Source organism: Vanacampus margaritifer, chromosome 4 (assembly GCF_051991255.1).
Source record: "Vanacampus margaritifer isolate UIUO_Vmar chromosome 4, RoL_Vmar_1.0, whole genome shotgun sequence".
Classification (NCBI taxonomy): domain Eukaryota; kingdom Metazoa; phylum Chordata; class Actinopteri; order Syngnathiformes; family Syngnathidae; genus Vanacampus; species Vanacampus margaritifer.
This window is the reverse complement of record NC_135435.1, coordinates 5181361-5193930: the sequence shown is the minus strand read 5'-3', so window position 1 is coordinate 5193930 and position 12570 is coordinate 5181361. Positions and strand designations below refer to the sequence as shown.

Here is a 12570-nt window from a genome sequence, read left to right as displayed (position 1 = left end):
CTAGGCTCTCTCCAGTGAGTCAGTAATATACTAAAACACTGATTTAAAAAAATAAGCACATCAACATTAGTTAGATTGAATTTGATTTATTTAAAAGGGGGCTGTGCCATTTAATAAAACACATAGAAATTCATGAGTTAAAAAAGACAGAATTAGCCAGAAGGCTATTTTCCATCTGTAGTCCCTGTGCCATGATGTTATAAACAGCAATAAAATACAAAAATATAAGTACAGCATAGACACACAATTAGCAAAAACATATAATTGGACTAAACAGGTAAGAAGACTACACAACTTTTATGGAAGAATAGAAACAATACAGTATGTTACAAAACACATAACAGCACACCAGATTCAGTGTATCTTAGTGTTGACAAGTATATGAATCAACAAGCCACTTTTTCAAATGTTTAGTAAAAGCCTTATATGTTGTTGTTGTTGTTATATGTATAATGTAATTAATGTAATTGTGAGCGCTACTTCATATTTCTTTGATTAGTGCATTTTCCAAAAATATATTTGTGCCTGTGTGCTGTCTTGTATGTGTGTGTTAACGTTTTTTTTTAGGGGTATTACTTTGTGCACTTTGGAAAAAGACACTTTATGAAGTTCAGTCCGTTGACTTGAATCAGTTTAGTGGGCAGAGGTGTCACATTCAATATGGCACACGCGTTTACGTATCTCAGGCAACTGGCAAACTTGCTCAAGGCGGGCCATGGTGTGTCCGTGTACACGTGTGGCTATATTTATTAAATCACAGAGCACATCTCATGCATTCCACAGAAAATAAAAACGAGGCAGTTGAAAGTGTTAAGTATTATACACTTTTTATACATACTGTATCTATATTACATCTCTCTCATTTAGGTACACTGCAAACTAATGTCTATGAGCTTTATGGCTCCACCCACACGCTACTGAATCTCGCGAGATTTGGTGCACTCATATAAAGTGATCGCCCCTCCAGTCTTTCTTTCTTTTTTTCTTACACGGTGAAGGTGCAACAGTAATCGGTCGTCCCGAACAGGGTTCATCCGACACCCTCACCAATCAAGCTGAACTGAGCTCACCCTCGATACCAACATGCCTCCCAAATTCGACCCCGGCGAGATTAAAGTTGGTACGTTTTCCTGTCAATGGTAGTTTAAAGCAGACGCAATGTGACAACCAAGATGGAGTCGCATTCTGTCGACCTCCCCACGCCGCTTTAACAATGGTAATATTGGCACTCGAGCTGTGACAAACGTCAGTGTGCTTGTAGACTATTTGTTTTGTGATTAAATTACGTTTACGCATTATACGTTGTTGCTCGACCGAACCCACTCGTGCTTAGCCACGTGGGCTAAACTGGTAGCTGCTAACTGTTAGCTGCTTTGCTATAATGGCGACGTAATGATGCCACATTTGTGGGTCTTATTTTATGTTTGTTTGTTTTTAAAGCGTTCCCACGTTCTGGTAAATTTACGCTTTGGACAGTTTTAAGGTCTTCTAAGAGAAAAGTCAAACGGCGGCTCGGAATAATTTATTTTTAAGATTGTGTGAGTAAAAGGCAGGAGGCTTTTTAGCACTGTTACAACCAAATATTTAAATATTTGTGACTTTTTGTTAATTTAAATGTATGCCACACCGCTGAGCCACGTTTTTATCTTTTAAAGAGTATAGTAATAAATGTGTGAATACAAACTAAAAAGATACTGCTACCATAATAAAGATTTAGGCTATTCCATGGTTAGCCTGTAGTGTATAGTTAACAATGTATTTGCACTAAGATTACTATCGCAAAATTGCTTTATATTCCAAATGTTAATTTGTCTTGCAGTGTACATGAGGTGCACCGGAGGAGAGGTTGGCGCCACATCAGCCTTGGCCCCCAAGATTGGGCCCTTGGGTCTGGTGAGTGTTTTGCGAAGGTTCACACAAACCAAGAGGCCTCCCGCCACTATGCCGTTCTGTTTAAGTGACTTGGTATATTCCAGTGGAGGCCTAGAGTAACCCGGCTTTAGGAAACGGAGCTGCCCAACCTAATGGTCAACCCTGTGCCGGAAAGTCTGGAACACTTCATCCGCAAAGCCACGTTGCCAAGATCAGATTGGTTATTCGGTTCATTAGATAAATTAATCTTTCTTTTTTTTTTCTCTCTTGCAGTCTCCCAAGAAAGTTGGTGATGACATTGCCAAAGCCACCGGTGACTGGAAGGGTCTGAGGATCACCGTGAAGCTGACTATCCAGAACAGACAGGCAGCGGTAAAGACGTGCTATAGTTTCTTTCTTGGGGACATTCTTGACTCCCACTCTTGTTTCAGTTGATTATGAAGTAACACACTGTTGAATTTGGGAGGGTTCAAGTGGAACTGAGGCCTTCGTCTTAATCCTGTCTTTCTAGATTGAGGTGGTTCCTTCTGCCTCTGCACTCATCATCAAAGCTCTGAAGGAGCCCCCTCGTGACAGGAAGAAGGTCAAGAACAGTAAGTGACTGCTGTCCACAGCTAAATAAGTAGAAGTTTCCCCCTGAAGTACAGGGATACTAATGACTGTCACTGATACATTTTGGAATTAGATGCCACACTAGAGATATACTTAATAGTATCTAACTAAATAGCGGGGGTATGCAATTTTCATCCCCTCAATATGTCCTCTTAATCCTTTTTTCCAGTCAAGCACAGTGGAAGTGTGACTTTTGATGACATTTTGGGTGTTGCTCGTGCCATGCGGCCTCGCTCCATTGCAAGGGAGATGTCTGGTAAGGGTCACATTTGGCCAGGCTGTGTGTAAAGTATACTAGTGCTGCCTTCCGGGAATGTGAGAAGTGGAAGTTTTCCAACCTCTGACTAGGAAAAGTGCACTGTAACACCCCTCAAACTGAGATCCAAGTCGTGAAGTTGGAGAAAAAAATGTCTACCATCTGCCACTATTTCCCTGCATGACATTATTTTATGATATGTGTGTTTGCCTGGAACACCAGCAAGTTACAAATGGTACAATCAGAGTAAGATATGTCAGACTTCCCACTTTTCTAGACTGCAGCAATAGACCCAGTATTACCACTATTGGTTATTTAGCCTCCCGCCACTATGCCTGTCTATCAGAGTGACTGAGTATAATCCAGTGGGGGCTCAGATTGACCCAACTTTAGGAAACAGAGTTGCCCAATCTAGTGGACAACTTCTGTGCCGAAAAGTCTGGAACACAATATTTATCTCATATAATTTATGCAAGTATGTTCCTATCAACACTTAGGTTAACTGGGAAGAAGAAGAAACTGATGTGATGACGGTCCATTAGTTTTGTTTTTAATGGATTTGTGTCGTTTGTCAGGAACCATCAAGGAGATCCTGGGTACCGCTCAGTCTGTTGGCTGCACCATCGATGGTCGCCCTCCACATGATGTCATTGATGACATCAACAGTGGCAAAATTGAGTGCCCATCTGAGTAATAAAATGTTAGAAATCGAATCACTTTGTTTTGTCAGTGTTTTTGCACTTTCGCAATTGTCCAGTCTCATTGAAACAATTTCACTTTGGGTTTTTAACGCCCATGTTGACTGAACTTTTTGAACACCTTACATGTGAACTGGCCTGTAAAAGAATCAGTTTTAAAAGAATCTAGCAAAGGGCATAGGTACTTGCAGCCTTTCAAGAACGATTGTAATTTCAGTGGAGGGCGATGTGGCAGACAGCAAAATTGCATGTTATTTGTTCAGCAGCAGAGATAGCGCTGTACTTTTCTTCCCTGTTCTAGTCCTAAAAAAAAATTCTGTCCCCGGGCTGAGAAAATTGTAAGAGTTTTACCATACCAAATGAAATAGGGCTACAGATACCTGACTGGGCTATAGCACCACCTTGCTCGAATGTAGCCATATTCGTTTGTTCAGTTCGGTGTGGTATTTTAACAGGTTGACATAAAGCTCCTCCAGTGGAACTGTTGTGTAAATAACTTGTGGCAGCAGGCTGACAATTACCTGGCTTCCATGTGTAACGTGAATAAAACTGCATGGCTTTACAGGTTGCAAAGAGGCCCTATGCCATAGGCCCTATGGTGAATTTACTTTTCATGGTTCAGTGCATTTACTGTTTTAGACGTTCCACTGGCTTTTTTTTTAGCGTTTCTTTCCACATAACGCGACCTGGCAAGGGCCAAGGAACGAGAGGTTAGTTACATTTTGATGCCTGCAGACACTACTGCCACCTATTGGCGATAGGTTTTGACCTATTTGCGTGAAGCTTGCATGCGAGATACTGTGAACAAAAATACTGAATAGTGGTCCTAAACTTAACAATTAGCTCCAGTTCGTTTGTCTAGTCTTGAGTGCGCTGAGCTCCACTCCAACACTATACTGGTCCCAGCCACGTGGATGGGATTGGAAGGCCCAATGCTAGGAATGGTAACCAACAATCTGGAACAGTCAGACAGTAATTTCTCTCAACCAGTTTCAACCCGGGAGGGAAGGTTGCAGTTATGTTGTGGTCAGTGTACACTTTTCTGACATTTTTGTCTATTAAATATGCTACGATGTAAAATATGTGCTTCAGCTAATCAAGGTTAGGAAACACTAAGGGCTTGCTTGGACCAAACCAGAAAACTGTTAACTACACATTTGGAGTTCAGTAAAAATATTTATTGAAAATTACATTTGTTCATGAAAATCATACAAAAGTACACATGTTTATTACTTTAAGAACAAATCACCAGTGCAGCCCAATACAGTTTGAAACATTTCCCTTTGTAAACATGTTTTTTTTTTTACTAATCCACCCCATGATGCACAGTATTTCTGACATCGACATGTCAAAGGTTCAGCAGAAATTCAACACCTTGCTATGAGCAAAATCTCTGGACTGTCATCATTAAACAGGTAATAAATGCGCGTGCTTCCCCTGCTCATCATCCGTCTCAATTGAATAAACTTTTCCTTTTTTTTACTCCCTGTTCACATCAATTCTACAGTAGATTTGACTATAAAAGTATATAACCATGTGCTTTTTATTTGCAGGGTGGACAATATTGAACCCCCTTTGTCAAGTTGGTAAATTTGTTAATCCAGCATGTACAATTAACAAGTAAACAGGTCAATACCAGTTAGTCAGGGTCTGTTCCATTTTGTCACATGCTCAAAAACAGCTAAGCGGAGGACAGAGACTTAACAGTATGTTGTGCTTTGTTTTTAACATTTGGACTTCAGAAAATAGGAGACAATAAGTAACAACCCCTTCAATAAACCAACCAGTTTCTACTGAGATGACCTCACGGGAGCTGATTGAGTGCATTTTATCATTTAAACAGCACTTCGGACAGCGGGAAATGATTGTCAGTTTTCCACCTCCTCTTCCTCCACCTCGTTCTCTGCTTCAGGTTCTTCCTCCATGTGTTCCTCCTCCTCTTCCTCCTCTCGGCTCTTTTCATTTTCAGAGTCTGTCTTCTTTTCTTTATCTTTGCGCTTCTGCTCTGACACCTCCTTCTTTCCCTTTTGGCCCTTCTTATACACTGTTAATGAACACAAACGGCATCAAATGACAATGGCATTTACTTTTGTTAAATTCCACAAGTATCAATATATATATATATTTTTTTACATTATACAAATTATACAAACAATGTTGATGCCAGAAGTTTGACTCTGGATTTAAGGAGGTTTAGAGAACCATGTTTGTCTTGCATAACAATGTCAGATATTTTAATGATTTATTGTCCACCAAATAGTTACTGACCTTCCAAAGCTTCTCGGAGAGGCTCCATAAACCGCTCAAACTCCATTTCCTCCATTGCAGCTAAGACATCGCCTGCGTTCAGAGTTTTTCGCTTGGCTTTCATGGCAAAGTTGTTTGCACTGTAACATAAAAACAAAGAAAATAAAGAGTATTTCTGCATAAGTGGCTGTAAGTATATTGGGGTCGTAGGCCACATCTTTGGGCCATAAGTCCTTTTTGGCGATGAACGTGATTGTTAAGTGTGCAACGTGTTACTCAAATCGAGCTTGTGGAACAGTATGTCTATTGAAATGACAGTAATGTTATTCTCCTCATAAGCCATCAAAATGATTTTGAAGCTACTGTTTTAAATGTGAAATTACTACATATCCAACTGGAAAAGAAATATTCACAAATTCTAAGCAGTCAAGCAAAATGGAAAGTTGCTGGAATCTAACAAGATTTAGTGAACGAGTTGTCTGTCTTCTTACCAAGATGTTGCATACAACACAAACACACTGGCAGCTTGTGATATTGCTCTCCTTGCTTCTTTTGACACATTCACCCCATCTGGGAGCTGTTGAAAACAAACGGTGCGGGGGAGTTATCTCAAAGCTTCAAACATGTTCAGGACTACACGAGCTGGAATATAATATTTATTTACACAAGGACCACAACACCCTCCTGCAAAAACAACAGTGGCAGTAGGTCATAAATTGTCAGAATGGCCGTTTGTGTTCTTGAGTTCAACGCAGATGAGTATAGATTACGTATACTGTGTAATTTATCGAAAAAAAATCAACTTTTCTGTACTTGGAATCAGTCTCGCTTTATTTAGCCGTGAATTACGCAAGAACAAGTAAAATGAATCACTTTACACGAAAAGCAAGTGCTGTTACAAAAAGAACAAGAAGACATTTCACTTTTCGATCAATTGGAACAAGTCAATCCACTCAAGGAGAGACATGATGAATTTGTTTGTAATGTAATCGGACTACTGAAATGTTTCTGTACTCACCGCCTCTTTGATGATCCGGGTGATGACCGCGTTGGGAAGGTTGAGGTCTTCTGGCCTTTCTGCCATTTCGCTCACTCTTCAAGACAGTATTAACAACCGTCCCCAAAAGTCCGTTGAGAGCTTCGCTGACAATTACTTGCTAACGCGCGGTCAGAAGCTGCTCAACTAGCTTAAAAGCTGTTAGCAAGAATACTTTTAAACGCTATAATTTAATACTTGGAATACGACCAAGTGAGGAAATTCTGTCAGATTATGTTCGTTTGGACAGTAAGGTTGAAAAACTTGGTGCTCTTCCGAAGCGATTTGTTTTGGGACGTTTCCCGCGAACCGCCCCGTGCAGTTCAACTTTGACCTCTGGCGCATGCGTGACGTGTGTTTCTTTGCATTACGTACACAATGGCTGCTATTCTCTATTTGTCTTGTAGCACGAGTAGCGTCAATCTATTTTGTCACACTCGTCATTTTATTATATGGAACTGTTTTATGCATTTACGCAATGAAGGGGGGGCATTTATGCTCATTATAGAGCCAAAGAAAGTCATTGTAATTACTGAAGTACAAGGTAACTTAATTACATGCAATCAAAACGGCAAGGAAACCATTAAGTTTAAATCCATTATATATGAAATCAAACTAAATACTGGCATTGAATCGATGGCGCTAACAGATTCTGGTTGTTTTTTTTCTGCTGAATGACGCTTGAAGTCACGTGACCACTGAAGAAGGCGCTCGCATACTCGTGAGTCGTGATGGATGACTGTTAAAAACACTGCAATGGCCGATTTTCAGTTCAGTTCACACCTTTATTTCACAGGCCTTTAAGACATTATACTAGTTTCCATGGCAGCTGGCTTCATTACTAATGGAGCAGCATGATACAGCCCACACAGTGTAAACCACTCAGTTGCGGAGACCATAGGGCGAGTTTTTACACCGGTACACCCACCTGGTTCAAGTTGCTGTATCTTTCTGGGCTGTGCTCCAGGACACTTAACGCCGACTTGAATCACAATCACAAATCATATCTGTAGTTGTATATGTGAAATGATACATTCAATTACATTAAATTCTGTAGATTACACAGTACATAATAAATGTATAGTAGCTGGGGGTTTTTAAGATGTCAATTTTAGTGTGAGCACTAGCTACATGTAACCAGAGGCATCTTGGAAGAGTTTTGGGATGCACAGTGCTGAGTGCACCCCTTGAAGGTCATAATGGCAATGATATGAGATTGCCATCGCTCCGCCAACTAGTCACAGTTTCTTAAAAATATCAAGGATTACTGACTTAAAAGTAGAATTATAAACTTTAGAACGTTTTCAAAATGTACTTGTAACCAGCTGCAAAACCGTCAAGCTACCTTTGTACAACCTACTGCTGCCATTTTTTAAATACTGTATTAATTGACAGAATCAAGTAACTATAGAATACAAGAACATAAAATACAAGCATAAGGGCTGGTCCAATTGTAACATTAAAATATTTAAATCGTCATACCACACTAATAGTGTGCATTTGTAACCATGTACTTTGATGCTTAAATTAAACTACAGTATTTTTTATGTACTCTTTATCTCAAGAGCATAGTTTATTAGAGGTCTTAAATGTAACTGCAAATCACACAACAGAGTTTCATAATAGATGATGCATTTTTGGTGTATTCATTTGTTTGAATCGGTGTGATTATTACGGTATGACTCCTGTATAAAATAAAACAACGTATACATGTTACCTTCAGGGCAAATATCAAAAGAAAGACAGATGACAGAACAGTAATTTCAGACTTGTATTGATTGAGTGAACTTGCTCTGCCAACATGCTGGTAGTAAATTAGAAAATGCGAGCACTTATAAAAAAGTCAAGTGTGATAAGTTTCACTTTGACACAAGAAAGCATGTCTGGCTATTTTTGTGTTTGTATCTATAATGAACAAAAATATGAATGCAACACTTGAGTCTGTGCTTATATTTTTTTCTACATACACAAAAGGCAATTTCCCTCAAATATTGTTCACAAATCATAACCAAATAATTTATGCCCAAACTGTCAGAAACAGTCTCAGGGAAGCTCATCTGCACATTCGATGTCCTCACACGAATTCTCGAACTCTCGATTGCAGTTTGTCGGCCGACTTGAGTGAGCTTGACTTGAATTGACTTGAGTGGGCGAATGCTCACGTTATATGGCATCTGTCACATTGGAGAGGTGTTCTCTTCATGGGTGACAACAACCTGATCAACTCTATGCAAAGGAGATGCACTGCACTACTGAATGTTTTTCTGGCCCTCAAAATAAAGAAAAACTGCATCTTTCAGAGTGGCCTTTTACTGAGGCCAGCCCAAGGCACACTTGTGCAATTATCATGCTGTCCAATCATCATCTTTTTATGCCACACCTGTGAGGTGGGGTGGATTATCTTGACATAGGAGAAATGCTCACAAATGCAGATTTGTGACCAAAATTTGAAGGAAACTGCCTTTTGTGTATGTAGAAAAAGTTGTGGATCTTTGAGTCAAACTCATGAAAACTGTGAGCAAAAACAAAAGTGTTGCATTTATATTCATTTTATATTGTCAAGTTCAGTGAGCCAAATCCCAAAAGTAGGTTGAAGGACACTGAGTTAAAAATAAATTGCTCATGACATAGTGTAAGGATTTGGGCAATCAACTCAAACCCTGCCACAGTTTGGCTTTAGCCCCTGATGCTAGCAAGCTAGCTAGCTACTTAGCAAGTAAACAAGCACCATGGGAGCTAGCTAGGGAGTTAGACAGGGTCAAATGAAGTTCACCTTTAAGGTTATATATAATGCATTTTAGATTAATAGATCCCTAACTTTTTGTGAGTAGTGAATAGACAGCAGAATGCAAAATGAATTTCCCTTTGAAATTGTAATCTGTATACATTTGAATGAATGAATAGTTTCTTTCATCTCCAGATATAACAGAAAAGAAAACACAAACATCCTTTCAAACAAATCAATTAATCGAAAAAGGAATAGGCTGAAGCACCTGTCTTATTATTGCCTATCCTGTTCAGTTTGCTTCCACTACACAGTCCCATGAATCACATAGAATTACAACAAAACAAAAACTAATTCTATTTTCACATTTTAATTCCTAAATGTGTTACATTTTATCAATGGCAGTATTATTGAAGACACTATTTTTCATTTTAATTATTTGTTAAATCCGAACAGAAAAGTTTCAACGCACCATAAGTCCATTCAAATTTACACCCAAAACTGAAACATATTTGTATTTTATGCTCTTTCTCACTTTACATGTTTCAAACACAAATAAACCCCTTCGATTATAGCTTCCTTCTCTTTATATAAATACATTTTGAATAGAAACAGGCCAGGTAGGTTATTTCTCACTGCACAAAAAAAAGCATTTCCAGTGTTTTCATTTATTTATTTTTTTTTCACAGAAGAGCTCAGTATTGTTCATTCGATTTGACATCATCATTGCTCTCCTTTTTTTTCTTTTTTTTTTTTAAAAAATAACAAATCAATTTAAAAAATTTTAATAAATGTTTTTTTTTTTTTTTTTAAATACATATACATATATATATACATATATATATATATATATATATATATATATATATATATATATATATATATATATATACATATATATACTTTTTTTTTGTACGTGGGTGAGTATGTGTATGTGCGTGTGTGTGTGTGTGTGTGTGCGTGCGTGCGTGCGAGCGTGTGTGTATTCATCAGTTCACCTAAAGCCCATTAAAAAAAATCCCATACTAATAATATAATATAATAATAAATTGCCAAATGCAGAAACATCAATGTAAGTTATCACGATGTAGTGGCTCTCTCTAACAGACAGAATTAAGTAACCGGAATTAGGTTAAAAAATTCTATATACGTAGACCATGTTTCTATAAATTTTGATATTTGGTTTTTATTTGAGGCAGATATTTTTTCCATTAAAATGTGATTTATGAGGAGGTTAGACCATTGGTCGATATTCAGAGTTTGTTTATTTTTCCAGTTAACAAGAATTGTTTTTTTAGCGATAGTAAGGGCTACAAGTGTAGATTGAAATTGTTTATGTGGTAAATCAGTTGTTGTTAGGTCACCTAGCAAACACAAGTTTGGAGATAAAGGTATCCTACAGTCCAAAATAGCGGAAAGTTTTTCTAAGACTTTAGTCCAGAAATACATAACCGGAGTACATAACCATAAAGCATGAACATAAGTGTCTGTAGTGTTTTATAAGCATTGGAGACAAATGTCGGAGTCTGAGAGTCCCATTTTCTTCATCATATATTGAGTAATGTATGTTCTGTGAATAACTTTATATTGGATAAGTTGTAAATTTGTGTGTTTTGTCATTTTAAATGCGTTTTCACAAACTTGAATCCAAAAGTCAGGTTCCGGTGCTATAGACAAGTCTGTCTCCCATTTCGAGATGGGTAAAGACATTTTATCAGTATATGAAAGTAACTTATATATTTTTGAAAGTTTTTTTGTTGTTGTCGGAGAAAGCTTGTTAATATCTTTAGCTAAAACAGGCGGTTGGAGCGTACCCCGAAGTGTTGGAATTTTTTTCTTTATCATATTTTTAACTTGTAGATAATGTAAAAAATTTCCGTTTTTTATATTGTATTTTTGGAGCAAGGATGTATATGATATAAACATATTATCTGAGAAGAGATGGTGGAGATGTGTAATTCCTTTCTGCTCCCACACAGCTAAATGAAACGGTTGGTTGTTAAGTTGAAAGTCGGGGTTATGCCATAGGGGAGAAAGTCCACAGGGCTCCACTTGGGCTTTTGTCAATTCTAGTGCCTTCCACCAGGCAGTCACGGTGGCGGAAATCATTGGGTTTTTAAAACAATTATGGCGCTTAATCGATGTTGTAATAAAGAGTAAATCTCGAAGTCTGAGGTTATTACAATCCTTCTGTTCTAGTTCCAACCAACAGTTAGTGTCTCTGTTGGGTTGTGCCCATAGAACGATATATTGTAGCTGGTTAGCTATATAGTAGTACATAAAATTTGGTGCCTCTAGACCACCTTTGGATTTGCTTTTCTGAAGAGTAGATAGACTAATCTTTGCTTTTTTTTTATTCCAGTAAAATTTTGTTACGGCTGAGTCCAACAACTGGAACCATTTAGCCGTAGGTTTAAATGGAATCATTGAGAAAAAATAGTTTATTTTAGGTAAAACTTTCATTTTAATGGTGGCTATTCGTCCTATTTCCAGTGTTTTCAAATACACCATACATTTTAAAATACCAGACAGATCCTATAAATAATTGATTAGTTGATTCTCTGTCGCCAACTTTATTCATTATTCTAATCATTTCCCCCCCTGTAATTTAATAATTGGGCTATATTTGTTTTATGTACATTTTCCCAAACGTCAGCACGATATGGGATGTGAAGTAACACAAGAGAAGAGTACAATATCTTTCTTATTTAGGAAATCCTTTACTTTATAAGAACAACCACTGATTTGGCGAATCGTACTATTAGCTCATTTATGTTTAGTGTGTTCTATCTGTGGCTTACAACACAGTTTATGATCAATAATCACTCCCAAAAACTTTGTTTCAGTAACTTGTTCAATTTCAATACAATTAAATTTTTGTATCACAGTTGAGCTGCATGCCGTTCATTAAGTTTTTTAAATTTAATAACTTATTACAATCAAATCATTTTTTAAAATACGATCAACTCCCTTTCTACAGTTTGTATTAGTTGTTTTGAGTATTGTTGTATTAGTTCTTAATTTGTTTAATCGAATAATAACTTATTACAATAAAACCTTTTTTTTTTTAACACGATCAATAAACACATAGGCCTAGCCTATACACAGTTTAGGTACACATCGT

General features: G+C 37.6%; 2 protein-coding genes and 2 non-coding genes across 5 annotated transcripts; 3 read left to right on the top strand and 1 right to left on the bottom strand.

Annotated features, from left to right (window-relative positions):
* Nucleotides 1-951: 951 nt before the first annotated feature.
* rpl12 (ribosomal protein L12) lies at nucleotides 952-3453 on the top strand. Of its 2 annotated transcripts, none has more exons than XM_077564216.1 (6): nucleotides 952-1120; nucleotides 1820-1893; nucleotides 2146-2244; nucleotides 2384-2465; nucleotides 2654-2740; nucleotides 3316-3453. In XM_077564216.1, exons 1-6 carry the CDS (start codon nucleotides 1084-1086, stop codon nucleotides 3432-3434), a joined length of 498 nt encoding a protein of 165 aa, XP_077420342.1. In that variant the 5' UTR covers nucleotides 952-1083; the 3' UTR covers nucleotides 3435-3453. The 2 variants fall into 2 exon arrangements, with proteins under 2 accessions (XP_077420342.1, XP_077420343.1); XM_077564217.1 differs by having other exon boundaries at nucleotides 966-1216.
* On the top strand, nucleotides 1933-2059 carry LOC144051126 (small nucleolar RNA SNORA65). Its single transcript, XR_013294002.1, has one exon. It is a non-coding gene; the product is annotated as a small nucleolar RNA SNORA65 (small nucleolar RNA).
* Nucleotides 3063-3190, top strand: LOC144051136 (small nucleolar RNA SNORA65). Its single transcript, XR_013294012.1, has one exon. It is a non-coding gene; the product is annotated as a small nucleolar RNA SNORA65 (small nucleolar RNA).
* A 1148-nt stretch (nucleotides 3454-4601) lies between the features above and the next one.
* Nucleotides 4602-7069, bottom strand: pole3 (polymerase (DNA directed), epsilon 3 (p17 subunit)). Its single transcript, XM_077564218.1, has 4 exons — nucleotides 6704-7069; nucleotides 6177-6262; nucleotides 5707-5825; nucleotides 4602-5482 (listed from the first exon to the last, which is right to left on the bottom strand). The coding sequence occupies exons 1-4, from the start codon at nucleotides 6767-6769 to the stop codon at nucleotides 5307-5309; spliced, it is 447 nt and encodes a 148-aa protein (XP_077420344.1). The 5' UTR covers nucleotides 6770-7069; the 3' UTR covers nucleotides 4602-5306.
* Nucleotides 7070-12570: the final 5501 nt, after the last annotated feature.